This window comes from Sturnira hondurensis, unplaced genomic scaffold (genome assembly GCF_014824575.4).
Source record: "Sturnira hondurensis isolate 20B ecotype Veracruz unplaced genomic scaffold, ASM1482457v3 Scaffold0014615, whole genome shotgun sequence".
Lineage (NCBI taxonomy): Eukaryota > Metazoa > Chordata > Mammalia > Chiroptera > Phyllostomidae > Sturnira > Sturnira hondurensis.
Genome location: NW_028087246.1, coordinates 1968731 through 1992180, shown reverse-complemented (window position 1 = coordinate 1992180; position 23450 = coordinate 1968731). Strand labels below are relative to the sequence as shown.

Genomic DNA, 23450 nt, shown 5'->3' with positions numbered 1-23450 from the left:
CTCTTTTTTAAATATTTTATTTATTTATTTTTTAGAGAGAGGGGAAGGGAAGAAGAAATAGTGGGAGAGAAACATCAATGTATGGTTGCCTCACATGTGTCCCCTACTGGGGACCTGGCCTGCAACCCAGGCATGTGCCCTGACTGGGAATCGAACTGGCGGCCCTTTGCTTCACAGGCCCCTGCTCAATCCACTGAGCTACACCAGCCAGGGCCAGAAACCTAATATCTTTTATTGGAAGGTCATATTGTCATCTGGCCACAACTTTTGAAACATGTCTGAAGACAATTCATCCAGCTCTCTAGCATTAGCAAAAATAAAGATTTAACAGAGTTCTTCAGCAAGTCATGACATATGTAGTAATTTTTCAAAGGATTTTTGCAAAGAGTATCTTACTGTTTTCTTTACAACAACCTTGTGGGGTAAGCAGGATGGATATTGTTATCCTTGTTTCTAAACAACAAAACACAATCACATAAGCCTTTCATGGTCATTTACAAAGTCTCATGGAGATAAAGGGAAAGACAAAGGTCCCAGATTCTGCATTATTTCCTTTGCAAAACTGGAGCTCAAAACAGTTAACAAAATGTTGTTTTCTTAATCCCGTGTGCAGCATGAGTTGTAAGATCTGCAGCTCTCCATACAGAATGGTGATTGGTTTTTCTCTTCCTACTCTCTCAAAGGATACCAGAAACATGCCTATTTATGAAAACATGCTAGGAAAAGACCTAAGAGTAAATAAAATGAATTGTTTTATTCATTCAGGTCATTACCTGATCTTCATGTTCCAAAGTCGAATATATTATTTTATTTTTTATTTTTTTTATTTTTAATCCTTACCCAAGGATAATTGTATTTATTCTACAGAGAGCGGAAGGAATAGAGAAAAAGACAGAAATATCGATGTGAGAAACATCGATCAGTTGTCTCCTGTATGCACCCCAACTGGGGATCAAACCCACAATCTAGGTATGTGCCCTGACCGGGGATCAAACCCACAGCTTTTGGTTCGTGAGATGATGCTGCATTCAACCAAGCCACCCGGCTAGGGCAAAGACCAATATTTTATTTTTTTTAAGTTTTATTTTTATTTAATTCTTGTTCAAGTCCAGTTTTCTGTCTTATATTCCCAGCCCTGCCCCGCCCCCGTGCTCCAATATTTTAAATAATATGTTCATTCTAGTTGCTCCACTAGATCTTTCAAAGTAAAATGTAAATTTACTTCAGTTTTTCAAAACTGTACTCTCTCATTTTTGTCTTAGTGTAGGCAAACTGCTCTAAAAGGTGGTCTCAATGTAGGTCTATGTCTCAGACACAAGAGAAGATTATTTCTCAGCCTTGTGAACAGTTCAAAGGGCACCCGCGTATGGAGAGGAGGATCTCTACCTTGAACATAAGCTTTTCAAGGTCTCCTCACATGAGAAACAGCAGGTGCAAGAAGTGTTAAATGACAATAGAAGGGGTAAGAGGAGGAAGAGGGAGAAGTGTAGGGAGGCAAGTTTCAAACAGGGCAGTGACTTGTCTCTGCTCAGGAGACAGGAAATGGAACGTCGCTAACCTGCAACTGCAAGGCAGTTGGCTTAGAAGAACAGACCAGGTGGCCTATGTGCAGACTGTGATATACATGGGCTTTCAAAATTTTGCCAAGTTTTGTTAGGGAATTTCCTGTTGAATTGTTTCCGTGGTCACACACTGAGACACCTAAAGAATGCTTTTCCTTTGTGCGGTGATCGATAACCTTGACTCCTTAGAATCAAGTGATGAAGGAGACACCCAAGAAGCCACCTGCTCAGCAACCAAGACCGCACCGCATAAGAGTGTTAGAACCGCATTTCTATATGAACAATATCTAGAGTTTAAACCCAGAGCTCTGTTTCCTGATGAATCTTATTCCGACAGTCCCTGTGTAGACCAATTCAGTTACTTCCAGGGCATCATTTTCTGCATTTCACTTTTCTACCTCCGTTGGGAAATGGCATTATAGCTATTGTTTAACTAAATGAGCCCAATTGATTAATATGTTAAAAATATAGCAAAAATATTTTGGTAAAATTATACTTTTTACTATGCACTATCTTATCTGTTAACACTAAAGAGCTGTTATTTTCCAGCAACTTGCTTTATATTCTACAGAGCATAGTAAGCACATTATTTCTGTATTTGCTGACAATATTGTCATTAGTCTCCACCTTCAAAAGTCTTCAAGGAATAATCTGTGCTTCTATTTAATCATTAACAGAGAAAGAGCTTCAGCCCAACTATTCTCAGACTCAAACCATAGTTAAACCATGAGCTTGCATGTTGGTTGTTCACAGGGCTTTTATGAATAAAGGTCCATTTTGTTTTCACAAAAACCTTAACAGGGAAATAGGGTACCCAGGGTATCCCAGCATCATAGATGAGGACCCTGGAGATAGTCATGTTTGAAGGTCATTTACAAATTCACGTGGAGAATAAATGGGAGAGCTGGGCAGGAGGCAATATTATGACCCTGGGCACCAGAACTGGGTTCAGTTGAAAGAAAGAGAAAAATGCTCATCTCAGGATTGAGATTATCACAAACCCTATCTGCTGTGTGATTTAGTGTAGAATTTGTAAGACTGTTGTGTACAAATAGACATTTCTTCCCTCCTACTTTACAGGGCCTGTGGATTTCAGAAAATCACCTATATGCAGGAAAAAACTTTGGGAAAGTGGTAAGGACACCTAAGAACTCTTCATAGTTATAAATGAACAGCGTTTTCTAAAAACTAGCCATTCCAACTTTTTTTTAAAGTCCTTCAAAGTAAAATATAAATCTGCTTAATTTTGGCCAGTTTGGATTTTAACTTTTGTGTAAGTTAAGCTAATGGCTGTAACATGTAAACACAAAGAGGTCAAAGACTCAAACACAATAGAATTCTGATTTTTCTCAAGTAAACATTCCTAGGAGTACCAGACGGCGGGAAGGGTGTGGCTCCATTTCACAAAGTTATTCTGGGAAGCAGCCAAGTGGGAGATCTGCCTTCTTTAATATCAGGCTTCCAAGACAGCTCTGGGAGAGGAGCAGAGCTGAAAATAAATGTGAATGCAGATACAAAAACAACAACAGATCCATAAAGAGACAAGCAACAGGAGAAAAAAAATCTGGGAAAAGAAAACAAAGGGCCAAGAGGAAGCAGAGATGCCCACCAGGGGTGAAATATCTCCGCCCCAGGCTCAGGGGGCAGTGAGTGATAAAACACCTGCAGGTCACCTGAATAGAAAAGGCAGATCACGGAGGTCTGAGGGAGGGACAGCCCAGCCCTGGGTTTCAGAGCTTCCCACGTTTTTTGGTGGTGGTGGTGGTGGTTTCTTTGTCATACACTCAGACCTTCAAGGGACATCTGCTCCTTCTGCAGAGAGAAGTCATGAAGGATTTTCAGAGTCCAGTGCGGATGAGGCGCCCCCCAGAGTGTGGAGTCCTGCACTGAGAAGTGATTCTGATGAGGAGGGTAAGGACGGCTGTCGCTGGGCTCCAGGCCACAGGAGTCTGAGATCAGAGCTCCTCCTGTTCCTCGGAGCACAGCGCCCGGGGCTGGGAGCCCTTTCCTGCCTTGATTTCATGTGGCCACGTTGAAAACTGCAAACAAAGGAAATGTAGTTCAGTCTTAACAAGATGCCTCTAGTTGGACGGCAGAGCGCCTCACTACGCGCTCAGAGACATGTCATCCCCCAGGGCAGTGGATCACGTAGTGATGTCCATCTACTCACCACCTGTTCTGTAGAGAGCAGGGGAAGCGGGACAGCCAGCTACGGGTCAGCTTTGTCACAACCCTCTTTAAACCTCCATAGGCTTTGGTCACATACTCTCATTACTGACAGAAGGAAAAGCTTCTGGTTATTACCATAAAACTTTATTTATAGCCTTTGACAGATGACACTCAATGTGAAATTTGCCTATATAGTGATATTCCAAATGGTTTTACAAAAAATATATATTATTTTACATCTACAGCAACCTGAAAGGTAGGTCAGATGACTGTTGTTCCCCTCATTCCACAGATGGGAAACTCACATAAACATAGAACAATCTTTTATAGGTCACACGTGCTAAGTTAGTAGAAGAGGCAGAACATACAGCTTGGACTCCTAGCAAACATCCAAAACCTTTTATTCAAAGCCTCTGAAGCCAGAGGTAACGTAATATTTTATTATTTTAGAAAGACACTGCAGTATATAGCCTATGTATTACAAAACACCCCAATAGCTTCTGGGGCAGAATTCAGTTCTATAATATGCTACAAGATATTAATATTCCTTTAGCAAATTGAGAGAATTCACAAGCATGATAAATAAAAAGTTTACATAGACTCATGGCAGCTAAGTCCAGATTCACTGCCAAATTTGCTGTCTGTGAATCTATGAAAAATGTCGGTTTTCAAAACTTCCTTGATTCTGCATATGGGCTAAAGGCTTGTGGGTCTTCACTTCATTTGATAATGATTTGCTTCCTTTAGTTGGGAAGAGGCAGAAATAATCACCACCACATCTTTATGTTCCACATTCTTCTACAGTGTGAGGAGTCATAAGATACAACTGCTTTTGTTACAGATTACAGATTGTGTTTACCTTTATCTCCTAGATTTTCTGGATTTTGGAAACCAGTCTACTTGTGGGATGAGCAATAAGAAAAGACGTAAGGACAATTAAAACTCTTGGTGTAACAAATAGCTTTCTTTGCTACAAAAGCTTCAGTCAATTTTTTGGTTATATCCCTTAAAACGTAATTTGTTGGGATTTTTAGATGATACACATACATTGTGCAGTGGGTGGGCTGGCTAATTGGTATAAAATCTCAGCGACACAAGAGCCATACAAGTTTATTCTTCGTTCACATAAAGGATAAAGTAGTTCGGGGTGGAGGGATGCTCTGCTCCCTATGATCTTTGAGGGCCCAGCTGATGGGGGATTTGACATATTGAAAATATTGCTTCCATGGTTCCCCTGGGTAAGAAACAGAGTAGAGGCACAAGTATGTGCAGACAAGGGAAAAGGTGTAGAAAATGGTGGCAAAAGGGAGTGCCTTCCATGACAAAGTTGTTCTCTGTCCTTGGGGGTGGTTCCTGGAGCCACCTTGACCAACGGGTCAGATGGAGCCACAGGATGGGCCGGCAGTAACAGTATTCTTACCCCTCCTGCACAAGCTCCCCTTGTCCGATTCCTGTTGAAGGTTCCGTGCTGGGTTGGTTCCTAGGACACAGAGGGAGACTGCTATGGACTCTTCTTTCTTTCTGCAGGGATCAGCACTGGGCACTCTTCCAAACTGAGTAGTGAAGAAGAGCCTCAGGGAACTTGTAGCTCAGCTCTAAGAAGTTGGTCAGGTAAAGAAGATTAGGATGCCAAGCCTTGGCCTGCGAATGTCAGGAATCTGAATTAAAAACTGTTTCCAGATGCATTTTTACTCTGAGCACCTTGAAGACATTATGCCCAGTTATTCCTGGAAACTCCTCTCAGCATTCTAGGAAATGGAAGGAAGCAGAAAATTATTATAAATTCCTGTTTAATGAGATGAGTCCCATCACCTAAATGTATGTAATTACATATTTCTGTTGTAGAAGAAATAATTACCAAAATGATGACATCTTTTTTAATATTTTCTCTTATGCCTGCTTACATTAAGATCTTAGACATTTAATAGTAATGTATTGGTTGACACCAATATCATTTTCCATTGTAAAATCATAATAGAGAACTGGTTCTGCTATGTAATTATAGACAGAAATAAAAGCTTCAGGTCACTCTCAAACTTTAGTATAGTTTTTGACAGATTTCTATCACATTGTAACTGGATTATATCATGTTATTTTAAAGTACTTTGGCAAACAAGATCTTACTCTGTCATCACAAAATCCTTAAGATTTGGGCAGGCAAACTCTTGATATCCCCTTTTTGGGGTGAGGAAATTGATGTACAAGTTTTATGATGTTTAAGAAGGGTGGGTTTTACATGTCACGGGCAGGAAGATGAGTTATGTCCCATGATCAAAGTCCAAAGCAGAGGTACAAGGGATCTACGGGGGTACAAGGGGCAATGTGAATGTATGAGTGTCGGATACGGGAAAGCTTATTTAACAACAACAATAAATAAATAAATAAATGCGGGCGTTTGTGAGTATATATTTATATATATACACACACATATATATGTATATATAGGTAGGTATATAACAATCTATATTGGCATGGATATTGAAATATATATACATATATATATATATATAATCTTGTTGGAGAGGTGAAATGAAAATCATAAAGAAACAAAGAGGCAGGAATAGAGCCAGTTATGTGATATATAAACCACCTAGAATAATAAGCTAAAAAGAATCAACAGAGAACTAAAAAATGAGCCAAGATTAACAGCATTGTTGATTTGAAAAAAAAAGAGAAACAGAAACCAGGAACAGAGAAGCTCACAGAATCTACATGATGGAGCTAAAAAACATGTAAGTCAGAGCAATGAGCAAAAAACTGAGAAATAAGAAGAGAATGAGGTATGACTAGATAGAGAGACAACAACTACGTGCTGTGTGTGAGGTGTAGTTGTTGGAGTAGGTGTACTTCTTAGCTCGTCTGAGCTGTGAACATAATTCAGCATGACCACATTGAAGTGTGCTTCCTGCTCTCCATCTGTTGTGTGTCATTTTCTTACTTTCCTTCAGTGTCATGTGGATTCAAAGCTCTTTATAGAAATAGAGGAAGAGAGTCAGATGAGACGCTAGCCAGTGAGCATGTGGGGAAGCCAACTGCAATGCTGCTTATCAGTTATCTTTGTTTCCCTGTCTGCACAGAGGAAAAGTTCTTTCACCTTTTCCCTACCTCTCCCCAAAATCATTCCTGCAAATGAGCACACACTCATTTACAGACAGACTTGGGCACGGAGTAGGATCACATCATCTGATTTGAGGGAGCCGGAGAGAAAGAAGGACAGGACTCCTGAATGGGGGTGACACTGAGTAAATAATTGAGGAAGGAAGAGTAGAAAAAAATAGGCTGGAGTTCATCAAATAAAAAGGAAACGAAGGAAGCTTCAAGTTTTTCTAAGTGAACGTGAAATCCAAATATCACCAGATGGGGCTTCTGTGGGGGAAGAGGAATGATTTTCAAGGTATGTCTCAGAAGTTCAGCAGAAATATGGTAATAAAGTCCAAGACTGGCTGACAGACCTGCAATGTAGAAAGTTCATAGGAAACTAGCTGAAGAAATAGAGGTGAATAGTGCGGTCAGTGTCAAAAGATCAGGCATATGGAGACAATGAAAGCAGTAATCTGTGAGATGAAGCCAAACGTAGATGAAGAAAATATGAAGACACAGGTTGCAATTGTAAAAACAGCCAGAAGATCAAGATAAGATTGAGAGAGGTAGACTAGAAGTAAAGAGAAACAGAAAGGAACTGACCATGAAAAGAAGATTACTTCCATAATAAAACCAGATCCAGAGACAGAAGCATAGAAAAGTAGATGGGAATGAGGTACTTACTGTGGGTGATAAGTGGAGAGGAATTAGATAAGGCACAATAACTACTGTGTAGAGAAAGGGTTATAATACACAGAAAAATGGTAGAGAAGAGGGGCCAGTGTCAAAGGGAGAGAGGAGGGAGATGGAGAAATTGCGGGATCTGAGATGACCATGAGGCAAAAGCAGCATTTACACATGAGGTGATTCGCACTAGCAATGAGTTTTCAGAGTAAGGTGTCTCCAGGTATCAAAGTTGCCCCTGGAACTCACCCAGATTGCTAGAGACCTCACCAGGCATTTCATCCACTCTTAAGGCTTCAATCACCATCCACAACTTAATGGTTTCTAAACATACTTCTCCAGGCCAGCCCTGTCTTCTAAGCTTCCAAACTCACTCATCCAAGTTTCAGAAAGACCTCTGGTCAAGGCCATAAAGGCCCTAGCCTTCTCCACTTTCAATGCGAAACTCAACACTTCTGAAACTGAGCCCATCATTTTTTCCCTAAAACCAGCAGCTGCTTTCTGTTCTCTAGCTCTAGAACACACTATTAATTTGCCTATTCGTTCAAGTTCGTATTCTCAGAGTCATCGGTGACATCACCATCTCCTGAATTAACATAGCCCTCTGAAACCCAACTCAGTGAGTTCTTCCTTTCAAATGCCTCCAGCCTGTCCATTGCTGTGCTGTCACTAATCCATATCTACCTTCCTTCTCACTGAAACTAGATCTACAAGCTGCTACTTGTCCTCCTGCTTCAAATCTTGGTCCCACCAAATGTACTCGAAGTGACTGAGCTATGCTGATCTCTCTCAAATATACCCATGCTGCTATCCTACATAAAATTCAATGTCCTTTACTTTCCTTTAGGATTAAGTTATTTCTCTTTGTGGCCCTCAAAGCCACCTACCCTGAGGCTCCTGCTTCTTTCTCCATCATCATTGTTGCCATTAACTTTCCTATTGCACATTCAGGCATCTGAAACTCCTCACATTTGTGGAATGTAGACCTTGGCGCATGCTTCTCCATCCATTTGGGGCTATTGTCTTGGTCCCTTTCCTCCCTGATCTAGCTAACTCCTGCTTCCATGACACATTCTTTGGAAGAGGTGCCTCATCTCAAGTGAAGCTAGTTCTTCCTGCCTTATCCCCACGCCAGAGTATTCTGTGCAGTCTGTGTTCTAACATTCAAGTTTCAATGTATTCACTTCTTTATGTGTCAATGTCATGGTTGCTCTTAAGATTGACAAGCATTGATGCTTCAGTATGTCCTGCACTGTTATCAGCATTCATCTGCCCTACATTGGGCATCAGCATCCATCCCAGCACCTGGAACGTGAGAGAAGCTTAACAAACTTGTCAAGTGAATGGAAAGAATCAATCACTCTCTGTATTCCAACATTTGGAAATTTGTCTGGCAAAAGTTAGTTTATTTACATAAAATATTTACCAAAAAATTTAAGAATTATATATACATATGTATGGACCTATAAATGTAACAGTATTTCTGAAAAAGAAAAGCATCACATAAAAATAAATATAAAATTTTGTTAAAAATGCCATTAAGGGATAGATGGGAGAAGCACATAAAGGAAAAATAAAAAAACAAAGATGCAGGTTGGGGCAAAGAGAAAAAGATGATAGAGAAAAAACAGATTGAAAGGAAGAGGCAGAGATGATGAGGAGCAACAACAAACAAAGAGATTTCAGAGGCTGAGCCACCTTTTGAAGTACAGGTGCAGGGGGAAGGCTATTGGAGGGAAGGGGGTACAAAACAAAATTGCAAATCAATTTTTTTTACAAATCACAACATAGGAGCAGAGCTCCAAGGACTTGGGAATGAGAAGTGTTCCTGTGTCATGTGTTTATCCCAAGGTGTGCCAAGACGCCAAGAAGCAAGGACTGAAAATAGCCAAGCATCTGATATGGGTAAAGATACCCAAGGGTCTTGGGGTAGAGGTGATTCAGCAGATACCACAGACACCTAGGATGTCAGTGATAGGTGATCAGGATTCAAGGACCACATGAAGCAGTTCACCAACAGGGAGTACATAAGTTATGAAGGTGAGAGTCACAGGACCCAGGCTGCAGGATGTGAAGAGTCTGAAATCAGAGTTTCTGTTTTCTGCTGCACTTGACTCTGAGCACACATTGATAAGGAAGGGATCCAGTCCATGTCAGAATCTCGTTTTCCACATTTGCTTGACCTGGCCCTTTTGGGAACAGCAGGAAGGTGGGAGATCATGATTATAGTCATGTTTAACAGAATGGATCTTGTTGATTTCATGTGTATGGGGTAGTAGAAATACACTGGTAAAAAATGGCAGTATCTTGTGTACTATATGAGCATACCAATCTTTGGATTTATATAGTGACTTCCACCTTTGTTCATGTAGCAGAGAAATCCAGGTGTTCTTCTGTTGGAAAATAATAGTGTCACAACCCTGAAAGGACCTCAAAAGGCAGATAAACGGTCCTGCTACCTCTCAGGAAAAAGACCTCAGATAACTGTTCTCAAACTCAACATACAGTTTTCAAGGCTGCCCTCCAGCACCCACTGATGGATGCTAAGTTAGTAGAAGAGGCAGAACATACAGCTTGGTCTCCTAGTAAACATCCAAAACCTTTTATTCAAAGCCTCTGAAACCAGACATAAAATAATATTTTATTGTTTTAGAAACACTATATAATGAGTTCTCATTAACTTTTCAAATAAGATCTTATTTAATTGTCACTAAGCAATCTAAAGCCCAAACAGGATAACTTTTACTACCAACCTGTTTCATGAATCAGGAAAACTGACGCACATAACTAGTAAAGAGTTTTTTCAAAGCCTCAGAGAAATAAAGACTTTAGATATCAATATGTATCTAATTCATTTAATTTTTTTTTGAGAGAAAGTGAGTGACATCAATTTGTTGTTCCACTTATGTATGCATTCATTGGTCGATTCTTATATGTGCCCTGGCTGAGGGTTGAACCTGCAACCTTGGGGTATCAGGATGACACTCTACCAACTGAGCTACCCAGCTACGGCTGTTTAATATCATTTAGATAATTAGACATCATTATAAACTCAAGTCTTCCACAATGTGAATTGTCATAAGGTTTGTAACTTTTATATATAAATTATTTTTTTCTGACCACAACCTGTTACTTTCCAGATATCATGGATATTGGAAAAAATTCTACTTTGGAAAAACACAGTGGAAAAAGAAGTAAGAGTGAAAAAGAACTTATTTGATTTTTATGTCACAAATTAACTGTTTTTTAATGCTAAAGTTTATTATAACTATTTTCCATGCCTTTCATTAGACAAAAAAAAATCCTTTTAAAGTAACTATGTTTTTCAAGATGCTCATATCTTTATATTGGTTTTTATTTTGACTTTAAAGTATTTGTGGCTTATAAACATTGGTGTTTATCTTTCCAGAATTTTTCTATTTGTGGATGAGTACATTTTGGAATATATAGTTTTATTTATCTAACTAGTTTGATTGTATGTGTACTTTTCCTTTTCTTGCTTTTTAAAATTAATGCACCACACCTAGAAAATAAAAACATTTAATATTTTAAGAGTTACAAAAAGTCTTATTTAAGGCTGCTTTAACACGCACTACCTTCATTTTAGTGTGGTTGAGTGCTTTTTATTTGTTTTGGTCATTTGCTGTTCTTCATAGAACCCTTTGTCACAGAATGCTGTGTCCATGTTTCCTGTTACAATGCTCATCTTCTTATGATGCTGGATGAATGTAGAGACTTTTTTTAGAAATTCTTGTGCATGGTCATATATGCTGCTAATATGTTGTCCAATTTGTTGTTTTTATTTTTTGATTTACTAATGTAATCTTTTGTCCTAGAGAAGTTATAAATGTATAGGTAGTCAAATTGTCACCTTTTTCTCTCTAATTCTTGGGTTTCCCATATATAAAACTCCAACGTATTCCTGACCATCTAGGTGGCCACACAAATTTCTAGGAAAGTCTACATACCCAGATCTATTCACACTCAGGAAAGACCTAAGAAAGCCCTGAGCTCTCACCCTTGGCTACCCTTGAGGCTCTTTTGGTGCAAGCAGGAAGTGAGGGATAAGATAGAGTTGTAAACGGCCTAGCTGTGTGTCAAAGGCATGCACCAACACTTGCAGAGAGACCCACTGACAAAGGCTAGGAGAGCTATTAGTTCTAGGTACTTAAGGAACCTTCTTTCCAATCATTAGCTGACAACTAAACAGAGACTTCAGTGGACACATGGCAAAAAATACAAAGTTTGCTAAATTAGTTAAGAAAAAATGTACTACAAGCAAATGTCAGAAATATTGCAAATTTGGTTCCAGACCACTGTAATGAAGCAAAATTGCAATAAAGTGAGTCACATGAATTTTTTTGTTTCTCAATGCATATAAAAGATGTTTAGACTATAGTATAGTCTATTTAAAGTGTGCAATAGCATTATCTAAAAAAAACAATGTATATATCTTAATTAAAGAATATTTCATTGTTAAAAACTGCTAACCATTATCTGAGCCTTCAGGGAGTCATAACTTTTTTGCTGGTGGAAGGTCTTGCCTCAGTGTTGGTGGCCTCTGACTGATTAGGGTGGTGGTTGCTGAAGGCGGGGGTGACTGCAGCAATTTTTTAAAATAATACAAAAGCGAAGTTTACTGTATTTATTGTGACTTCTTTTCACAAATGATTTCTCTGGGGCATGTGGTGTTGTTTGATACCATTTTACCCACAGTAGAATTTCTTTCAAAATTGGATTCAATGATCTCAATCCTTGCCACTGTCTTACCAACTAATTTTATATAATATTCTAAACCTTTTGTTGTAATTCAACAATCCTCACAGCTTCTTCACCATGTGTAGACTCCATCTCAAGAAACCACTTTCTTTGCTCATCCCAAAGAAGCAGCTCCTCATTTGTTAAAGTTTTATCATGAGATTACAACAATTCAGTCACGTCTTCAGGCTCCAATTCCATTTTCTAGTTTTCTTGAAAATAGAATTTTCACTGTTTTCACCACATCTGCAGCTACTCTCTTCACTAAATTCTTGAGCCCTCACAGTCATCCAGAATAGTTGGAGGCAACTTCTTCCAAATTCTAGAGAATGTTGGTATTTTGACCTCTTCCTATGAATCAAGAATGTTCTTAACAGCATCTATAATAGTGAATCCTTTTGGAAAGATTTTCCATTTACTTTTCTCAGATACATCAGAAGAATAGCTATGTATGACAGCTATATTCTTATGAAATATATTTCTTAAGTAGTAAAACTTGAAAGTCAAAATTACTCCTTGACCCATAGGCTGCAAAATGGATATTGCCTTAGCACGCGTGAAAGCAACATTAATGTCATTGGATATCTTCATCCGAGTTCTTGGGTGACCAAGTGCATTGTCAATGGGCAGTAATATTTTAAATGGAATCTTTTTTTCTGGGCAGTAGTCCTCAACAGTGGGCTTTAAATGTTCATGGTTATGTTGTAAACAAGGTGTGCTGTCAACCAGCCTATGTTGCTGCATCTATAGAGCACAGGCTGAGTAGATGTAGCATAATTCTTAAGGGCTCTGGCATTTTCAGGATGTAAATGAGCACTGGCTTCAGCCTAAAGTCACAGCTGCATTAGTCTTACACGAAAGTCAACCCATCCTTTGAAGCCACAGGGCTGCCCAACCTGCAGCCCACGGACTGCATGCAGCCCTGGATGGCTATGAAGGTGTCCCAACACCAAATCATAAATTTACCTAAAATATTATGAGATTATTTTTATGATTACATGTTGCAATGGACTTCATGTATGGCCCAAGACAACTTATCTTCTTCCACTGTGGCCCAGAGATGCCAAAAGGTTGGACACCCCGTCTGCAAAGCCTGCTCTGACTTCTCTTCTCTAGTTATGAAGGCCCTACATGAAATCTTCTGTCAGTATAGACCTGGTTTTTTCTACACTGAAAATCTGTTGTTTAATGTAGCCACCTTCATTAGTTATCTTAGCTAGATCTTCAGATAACTTCCTGCAGCTTCTGAATCAGCACTTGTGGCTTCACCTTGCACTTTGATGTTATGGAGATGGCTTCTTTCCTTAAGCCTCATGGCCCTGGCTGGTGTAGCTCAGTGCATTGAGCGTGGGCCTGCGATTCCCAGTCAGGGCACATGCCTGGGGTGCAGGCCAGTTTCTGGCAGGGGACACACAATACATTGTGTGTCCCCAGCAGAGACAACCATACATTGATATTTCTCTCCCTCTCTCCTTCCCTTCCCCTCTGAAGATAAACAAATAAAAAATCTTAAAAAAACAAAAAACCCTCATGAACCAGCCCCTGCCAGCATTCAAAGCAAGCCTGTGAATCGCAGGGTATCTGAGATCTATTGTTCCTTGATGTCCCTGACACTTCTTCTCATTTGCTGTCAGCTTCTGCCTGACTTCAGCTGCTTTTTATATTTTCCTTACTGTGAATGAGAAAACCTCATGTGAATATGTACTAATAAAGGCACACTATCAATGATTGGTACTGTGTAAAGGTAGGTTGTCTTTGTTGCTGTTGTTGTTTTCAGCGTGGTTACAACCAAGAGGGGGTATTGGTAGCTGGGAATTTAGCCCCACAAAAAGTTGAATGAAAACAAAAATAAAATACTTGAAGTTTACTGATATATAAAGCTTTATATATATATAAAGATAGATCGATACATAGATACATAGATAAGCTCTGTTTATAATCCTAAATGATTATTTTCTTTTCTGTTTAAAGGAGAAAAGAGAAGACACATAGATAAAATTAATAGTTTTCTAAAAGGTAAGAATAAATGTGGAGATTCACACTTGTGAGCTTACTGCAGACCTGGTCTTTCTGCAGGACGCTCTCTTTGCCACAGCCCTGAAATCTTCCGTGGGTTTCATAACTAATAAAGAATAATTATGGCTAACAAATAGCTATCTGTCTGCTTATCCTCCATGTTTTCATTCAAAGTCACTAATTTCCTCAAATAAGAAGGAAAATTCAAACTCCCCATTGGCCTTCTTGTGAGACCCTTTGGCAAGAAAAGGAGCTGGAAACTGAATGCAGCCCACAGGTATGTGGCCAGAGAAAAGCCAGCCCTATGTGGGAAATCAGGAAGCAGGAAACAGCATTGGAAAGGTTTGTTGTAAGTAGTGAACACAGCCCTTGACAGAACAAGGAGAAACAGGCAGAAAGAACTTAAATCAATTAAACAGAAGACGGAGTCCAGTATCACATCAGATCTAAGCCTGGGAAATGCAATTGTTTAAACCGTACTTAACCAGGGCATACAGCGCACCGGGAGCAGCAAGGGTAAAAATCATGAATGACTCTCCATTCTCAGAATCGGGTTCCGCAATTTTTCATTCTAGCACATTTCTCCTTTTCTTCCTCTTCTTTGCTTCTCTTCTTTTTCCCTTCCCTCTCCAATTCTACTTATGTGTCTTTTGTGTGCTTTATTTCTTTTATTCATTTCCTAGCATCATATCATATAAAATACTGCTACTAAGTTTACCTGGCACTGTGCAGATGGCAGGACTTTTTCCCCTGGAGTTAAAACATATTTGCATAGACTTTGTTTCCTTTTCATTTCCTCTGAGTATTTCTGTCACTTTGCTTTACATGTATAATATATTATACAGGGTCCGGCACAAATCATACCCCCTTTTTATTACAAAATCTTTTAACACAAAATCATAGCATGTAATTCTGTAATATAACAATATCACACTCAAGCACACCATATGACATTTTAGATGAAATATTCAAATTAAAGCTAAAAACTATTATACCTGTATTATTTATTACCTTACCAACCACACTCAAGCAGGCCTTACTTCTGCCAGATCCTGTATATTAAATATATAAATATATAAATGTATATGTGTAAATAATATGAATATAAACATTTAAATATAACACAAATAAATATATACATAAATTCCTAGTATCTCTATCATTTTACCTCTATACCTATCTTTACCATCTGGATTATTTCCCCAGTTACACTCACCCAGGACTAAGATTTTTCTCCTCTGAGCTTTTGTGAAACTTCTTTTTCTTACTGCTTTTATTAAAATAGTTGCACTTGGTAGTCTAAGCAGACATCACCTGTGCTTTTTCTCCTGCCTCCTTTTGAAATGTACTCTCTCAGATAACTTTTTCCGGTCCCAGGCTGGTCCTAGATAAGCCCCAGAGCTGTGCTAGTCCCTTTCGGTAGCAATGATGTATTTTCATTCAACACTAAAAAGGCTGAGCTGACTTCCAGCCAAGATGGAAGTGTAGGTAGATACACCGTGCCTCCTCGCACAACCAAAAGAAGGACAACTAATTTAAAAACAAAAATACCCAGAACTGCCAGGAAATCAAACTGTGTGGAAGTCTGACAACCAAGGAGTTAAAGAAGAAACATTGATCCCGACTGGGAGGAGGGGCGGAGATGGGCAGCCAGGACGGAGAGGACTCGAGGCAAGGCAGCAACTGGAGGATCAGGGTTGGGTGAGGTGGCGACTGGCAGACCAGGCAAGGCGGCAGCTGGTGGAGCAGGTGGTCCCACATTTGTGTGCAGATGAACCAGGAGGCACAACTGGAGAGCAAGACAGAAAAATTGTAAATAAAAGCCCAGGAGCTATATATTAGTAGTATGTCTTAAGCCCCCAATTTTCCAAGAAAGAGATCTCTGGTAAGATGAGCCAGTTTAATTTTATATCTTTAATTTATATGGCCTCAAAAGGTTCGATAAAAGGCGAACCCAATACTACCAGAGAAAGACACAGAGGGACACAAAGAGAACGTGTTTGTCTGAGACGCCTGCTGCTGGACAAACCCGGATTGTAGTCCCACCGTAGGACTGTAGTCCCACCATAGGAGGGAAAGAGGGAGAGACTGACAGAGAGAGAGAGCGCTTCCTGGTCCTGCCTCCACTGTCCTTCATGAACATGGCACTCGGGAGACCTGCCTGCACGTGGCTTACTCTCTTTCCACCCACCCTTCATCACCCGCTCAGTGTGGGAGCGTACTCTCCTGAGAGAGGGTTTCAATCGACTCTTTTTGTGTGTGAGTATAGTTGATATTTATTTATTCATTTTTATTTAATGGTTGTTCAAGTACAGTTTTCTTTTACTCCCATCCCAGCCCACCCCCCCAGTGCTTCCCACCTCCTTCCCATTTCCACCTCCCTTAGTTGTTGTCCATGTGTCCTTTATACTAGCTCCTGTAAATCCTTCCCCTTTTCCCCCTGAAATTCCATCCCCTCTAAAATCAACTATTTTTTGATATCTCCAACTCTAAGGCTTTCTAAGATTTGAAATACTTTTTTTCAACTGAGGAGTGTTTCTTTTATTTGTACATTTTCTTAACACTTTGAACTTTTTTGAATTCTCCTTGGGTAGTATTCAATTGGTTAGTTTCTTATATCCTAATTTTTTGTCCAAATCCATGTTGTCACTTTCGCTGTACTTTCAGCCCAAAATCCTTCATTTCAGGCTAAAATAATGGCCAGTACTTCATCTAGGTAGTTCATCATCAGGACTCTCTAGACAACCCAAATTCTTGCATTGCTGCCTTTGATTTCTGCCTTTCAACCAAAGGGAATCTACATTGCTACTCTTAATTATTTTAATTTCTGGATGCTTCCATTTCTTCACTGGTAGGGGGGATAGTAAAAGTTTCTATCTCCTAATTATATTAGTAGATGTAAGGATCTTGTGTTCATGTCTGGCACATAATAAACACTTAACTATTAACTCTCATGATTCTTCTCAGCATTCCTTCAGACACAAATGAAATTATGTCTTAAATTATTCTTAATGAATGTAGTTATAAGTGAATGAAGATTAATGTGAGGGTAAAGAAAATGGAATCTAAGATGAACCTACATTAAACATCTAAGGTTTGATAAGTATAACACTATTATACTTTTTGGGGTTACTTTTTTTTCTTCCTGCACTAGCCTCTTAAAAAGTTATATTAAAATGAAAATTTTTAAGCAATAATATATACAATGCAACTTTTCACAGCAATTGGGGGATTTTTTGTATTTTTTCAGGGAAAAAAGGAAGCGCACATAGAATCCAAGCTCTTAATTACAGAGTCTCAAGGACAAGAAGCAAACCAAAAGGTAAAGTTTTTAAAGATGGATCCATTTCAATAACCAAACAGCTAAATTCGTGTGCTTTACTCTTTGCTTTTAGTAACAAACCTATCTCCCTAGTCACTTTATGTGACTGGACTAACTGTTGAGAAATATATCAGGTTTAGTCAATTCCAAAATGCATCAGGGATTGAAGGACGGTAACACTGCAAACAAGCACATTGGTGATGAATCTACACCAAGACCCGGGGCCTAGGGGCCACAGCAGGGCTCCCTCTGCTGACCCGATAACTTTCAGGCTGAAAACACAGCTGACCCTTGAACAACACAGGTTTGAACTGCACCTGTCCATTTACAGTAAGGTTTTCTTAGGTTTCACATCTGGAGAGTCAACCAAATATAGATTGAAAACTACTTTTGTCTTCCCAACCACGGATTCCCAATTGCAGATGGAAAATACTATTTTCTATTAGAAGCTGGTTGCATCTGCATATGTGAAGGCTGACTGTAGAGTCAAAAGTTACACCCAGATTTTCGACTGGGTGAGTGGCCATCTGCACCCCTAACTCCCAAGTTGGTCAAAGGCCAAGTGTAGTAACCATAAACCACCGTGTAACTCACAAGTCATACAGCTGTCTTTCTTCACGTCCTACCACCTTGAGGTAATTGTGTGCTTCACCTCTTCTTATTCATCTGGAAAGTAAAATAAAATGAGGTAACAAGTAATAACAAAGAGACTGACTGGCCTCCAAGGCCTGTTCCAGCCTCATACACACCTTCAACATCCTGGGAATTCCTACCACGCTGTCAACAGTTCTCTCTTCCGCATGGTGAATAGGAACTGAAGAAGTGTCTTTAATGGATTCCCCTAAACTTTAGTGCTGGTTGGAGGGGCAGGAATAGCAGCTCCTCATTCTGAAGTTCACTTTTAAACTTTTACATCTGTTTCTATGGAGTCAGATTCTCAGTTCTTTGCCACACTCTACCCCCACCATGTGTAGAATCTAAGATGCAGAGCCTCCTCCTTGTGCGATATGGAGAAAACTCTAGAACCCCAGTGAGCTTCCCTCTCAGCCAGAAGAAGGCTAATATGAAGGAGAAGTGAGGGAAACAGGTACAGGCAACACAATCTCCTGTTAGGCTGCCCCATCGTGATCCTGCTTCCTATTCAGCCAGTCCCTGTCTCAAATCTACAGATAGAGTTGTCAAATTATAGACAAATTATAGTCCAAAACTCTTTTTTTTTTTTTTTTTTGGCCACAAAACTGGCAAGGGAGGAGGAAGGAGAGGAAATTTGGCTAGAAATTTTCTCCTAGTGTAGTAGACTCAATGTATGTTACCATCTCTCAGTAGTTAAATGGTGGCCAACTTGCTTGGGAGTTAAGACATTGGATGGACCTTCTGAAAGGTCTGCACTTTCCTGCAGTTACCTTATCACTCCAGGTGGTTCTCTTGGCCAGAGTATTTCTCATGAACACCAGGTCCAGGTCCCATCCACAGGGCCCCAACCAAGCCATGAAAATCATGCTTCTATATTGATTCCATTGCTGGTTCCCAGCTCGGCCTTTCTCCCACTGCAGCCTGCCCTAGTCATGACTTTCACCTTTACATTTCTTAGAGATGAACCTAACAGTCTCTCCTACCTTGACGATCTCAAGAACAGAGTCCATCTCATGTGTGGGTCTTTTAACACCTTCTCTCTTGGATTAAAGAGAGGTGTCTGACAATTCTCTCCAAGGAAACATAGCTTCCTCTCTAGACCTGGTGGTAGGGAAGACTTATACTGGCACTGTCCCCTACCACGTTCTCTGCGGCACGGCTAGACTTGCCTCTTTCTTTAAGATATAGGTGTACTAGGCTCCTATTGTATTGTTCTTGGGTGTTGAGGCTTCAGCTCATGCTCTATTCATTCTATAATGACTAGACCTAACTATTAAGAAAGTTATTTTGTATTGACTTTAATTTTTCTGGCCACATTATTATTTATAAGGGTTAATGTGGGGTTTAGCATTATTAAGACAGTAGACCCCCCAAAATTTAAACCTTACTTTGTCCAGACATTTTCCTTCCTAGATGTAAGATAGCAACAAGGTGCTGGAACGTGCTAAGTCACAAAGAACCATGCAGAGCAAAGCTCCTCAGCTCCTTGACACATGGGATTCGGTGTTCCACCCCAATTTTTTATGCTGAAAACTGGCTGGAGAACATGGAGCATCTGTTTGTTTACCCTGAAGTTGTCTGTAAACCTGAAGGTTTTAATGGAAGGGGAGCCCAGCTAGACCCAGGAGGATTTAAACAGAGAGAAACTAAGAGGAAGAGAATGTATGTTTGCCAATAGTAGCTAGTGATGAACAAACTCAGGTTATAGTCAGAGGTGTACTCTAATCTTCCAAGATATTTTGTAATCTGGACTTCCGCCAAGATGGAGGCATAGGTGGAAACACTGTGCCTTCTCCCACAACCAAGTTTGAATACAACAAAGGTTTGGAGAAACAAAGACACAACCAAAGGACAGAAAATTGAATTATACGGAAGTCCGACTACATCTAATCCTTCAACGGGGATGGTAAGAGGGGCGGAGCCAGCAGTGAGCAGCGTAGGGCAGGACAGGTCCCCCAACCCAGGCGCGCAGGCAGCTCGGAACCAGTTGGGGTATGGGGCAGACTGACCGAAGTCGCACATTCACACACAGTGAGACGGACCACGCAGGCCCCAGGGGGCGAGGGCTGACGGCGGTGGCACACTCGCGTGCAGTGGGACGAAACGCGTAGGCCCGGTGACGGCAGCAACTGAGGCACTGGTGAGGGACTATGGCAGACAGGACGCCATAGTCCCTCTTTGACCCCGCCCCCACATACAGCATCACAACCCAGCGACCTAGTTGCCCTATTCTAGTGAACACTTTAGGGCTCTGATCCTGCTATGGAACAGGCACGAACAGCCCAAAAGATGGTGCAAGAAGAACTCAAAGTCCCAGAGCCAATAACTCTAAGCGACCGAGAAATTGCCAGCCTCTCAGAAGCACAATTCAAGACACTATTTATCAGGATGCTCACAGAACTGGTAGATTATAGTCACAAATTAGAGGAACAAAGTTACAAATTAGAGGAACATATGAAGGCTAAACTAATTGAAATGAAGGGAGATGCACAGGAAACCAATAGTGATGGAAAGGAAACTGGGACTCAAATCAATGGAATGGACCAGAAGGAAGAACAAAACATCCCACCAGAAAGGAATGAAGAAATGAGAATTCAAAAAAATGAGGAGAGGCTTAGGAACCTCCAGGAAATCTTTAAACATTCCAACATCTGAATTATAGGGGTACCAGAAGGGGAAAAGAAGCAGCCACGAGTGGAAAACGTATTTGAACAAATAATAAAGGAGAACTTCCCCAGTCTGGCAAAGGAAATAGACTTCCAGGAAATCCAGGAAGCTCAGAGAGTCCCAAAGAAGTTGGACCGAAGAAGGAACACACCAAGGCACATCATAATTACATTAGCCAAGACCAAAATGAAGGAGAGAATCCTAGAAGCATCAAGGGATAAGGGGACAGTCACCTACAAAGGAGTTCCCATCAGACTGTCAGAGGATTTCTCAAAAGAGACCTTACAGGCAAGAAGGGGCTGGAAAGAAGTATTCCAAGTCATGAAATCCAAAGACCTACAGCCAAGATTGCTTTATCTGGCAAAACTTTCATTTAGAATGGAAGGACAGATAACGTGCTTCTCAGATAAGGTCAAGTTCAAGGAGTTCATCTTCACCAAGCCCTTATTATATGAAATGCTAAAGGGACTTATATAAGAAAAAGAAGATGAAAAATATGAACAGTGAAAGGACAGCAAACACACAGTTATTAACAACCACACCTAAAACAAAAGCAAACCAAGAGGACAGCTAGATCAGGAGTGGAACCATAGAAATGAAGAACACATGGAGGGTTAGAAACAGGGGGGTGAGAGGAGGAGAAGGGGGGAGAAGGCACAGAAAATAGCATAGATGGTAGGTAGAAAATAGATAGGGGGGAGGGCAAGAATAGTGGGGGAAATATAGAATCCAAAGAATTTGAGACACATGGTTATAAACTAAGGGGGGCAGAATGGTGGGGGAGGGAGGGTGCGGGTGGAGGGGAATGAAGTGGAGGAATAGAACAATTGTAATGGTATAATCAATAAAATATATTAAAAAAATAATAACAACCAGAAAAAAAAAGATATTTTGTTATCTTTAGCCCTATAACCTTTAGAACTTGGGCATCAGTTTCTATATGTTCCCTTTAATTGGGTTAGTTTTTAAGTCTTTTCTCGTTTTTCCCCCATAACTAGCATAAAAATCTACTGGCAAGATTAGGTTTGTGGCAGCTATCTGATTAGTTGAATTCACCATGATATCTATCCTTGAGATCTTATATTACTGCCACATATCTCTTTCTCTCCATCAAAGGAAATCTCCGGTACCTTATTTAATTGGAATATCTATCTCTACACATTTGTTTCCTCACCTAGTGAGTGAAAGTAGTGTTAGTTCTTACTTGAAACATTTGTTCTAACAATGAAGTGAGTTAATACAACTAAGATCTAAGAATGGTTCTAGCACAAAGCAAGCTCCCAGCAGGTGTCCAACTTCATCATTCTTCTCAGCCTGTTGCTTGGGAAATACATAAGACATAGTGCATAACACAAATTTATCTGGAATAATTTGGAGATATTAGTAAAAGAAATTTAGAATGAATCTCAGTTAAGTATCATCCTTGTAACTAAGTCTAGGCCTGGGTTCAGCAAATTCTGGCCTGCAGAGTAAACCCAGCCCATTGTTTTATAAAGCTTTATTGGAACACATCCACAGCCACCTCTTTTCATTTATGTATAACCTATGGAGGATTTCATAATACAACAGCAGCGTTGAGTAATTATAGGCCTTAAATATAATTACTATCTGGCCCCTTACAGAAAACAGTTTCTAAATCCTGATCTAGTCATTCAATAGTTTTACTGAAGTACTAGACAGGCTCCTGAAGAGTTTTTACTCGAATGGTATTTTTCCATAACACTACTATTCCCAATGCAATTTCATAAACAAGAGACATATATGTGATTTTCTTTTTTCCCCTCAGGGATAAAAGCAGTCAAAACCGGACCTTTGAAAAGATGCAGGAAAAGAGGTAAAAAGAAGTGATTAATACACTTTCATTAATTGAGCATCTAAATTTTAATTTTATACTGTTTTCTAAGTTACCCATCAATTTCTGAATTAGCTTACAGAGCCAGTAACAAACCTTAGGGTGGTCATCGGCCTCGGTCAATGTTGACGCATGACAGGACGTTGGTAACACCACTTTATTGATGTTAAGCAACTGATCAGTGAGGGCTCCCTTCACTGCACTGATAAAAGGGTGTGACTCACGTGCTGTTTATCTCCTGACAACATAGGGACACACCAGTTAGCCGCCAATAAGGACCCTGGATGGCAATGCAAGACTTGTGTCCTGAGTCCTAACATACCTTTGATTATGTGATTTTTGCTGATCCTTTCTTCTTTTGCCTTAATTTCATCCTCTGTAAATGGGTGAGTGGCTTCCTGGGCCATCCCCAGATCTGGCAGAACTGACTCTGAGAGGGCCAGGGACAGCCTGTCCTGCCCATGCTGGACAGGAGCCCTAGCATGTATCTCCATGGACCCCCTCAATGTTAGCCAGGAGGACAGGAACAGGTGCTGCTGAAGTTCGGGTTACAACTTTCAACAACCACAGAATCAGAGCCTAGTGCCCCACCCAAAGGATGTACAGAGGCCCTCTTCCTGAGCAATGGGCAGTGACTTCTAGAGCACACTGCCCTGGGTGTCACAGAGTAAAAACCACAAAGTTCACAGGAAAGAGAAGTGAAACA

The 23450-nt window shown here is 40.2% G+C and overlaps 1 protein-coding gene across 6 annotated transcripts in view; it reads left to right on the top strand.

The window, feature by feature from the left end:
* The window catches only part of SP100 (SP100 nuclear antigen), an 84126-nt gene that overhangs the window by 46174 nt on the left and 14502 nt on the right, over positions 1-23450 (top strand). For 4 of the 6 annotated variants that reach the window (XM_037063564.1, XM_037063560.1, XM_037063561.1 and 1 more), the window contains 10 exons: positions 868-969; positions 2643-2696; positions 3381-3473; positions 4604-4657; positions 5259-5342; positions 9288-9401; positions 10637-10690; positions 14226-14270; positions 17521-17592; positions 22679-22726. In XM_037063564.1, coding sequence (XP_036919459.1) covers positions 868-969; positions 2643-2696; positions 3381-3473; positions 4604-4657; positions 5259-5342; positions 9288-9401; positions 10637-10690; positions 14226-14270; positions 17521-17592; positions 22679-22726 — 720 coding nt within the window. The remainder of the gene's footprint in view (positions 1-867; positions 970-2642; positions 2697-3380; positions 3474-4603; positions 4658-5258; positions 5343-9287; positions 9402-10636; positions 10691-14225; positions 14271-17520; positions 17593-22678; positions 22727-23450) is intronic. The other 2 variants (XM_037063562.1, XM_037063563.1) reach the window with 2 other exon arrangements.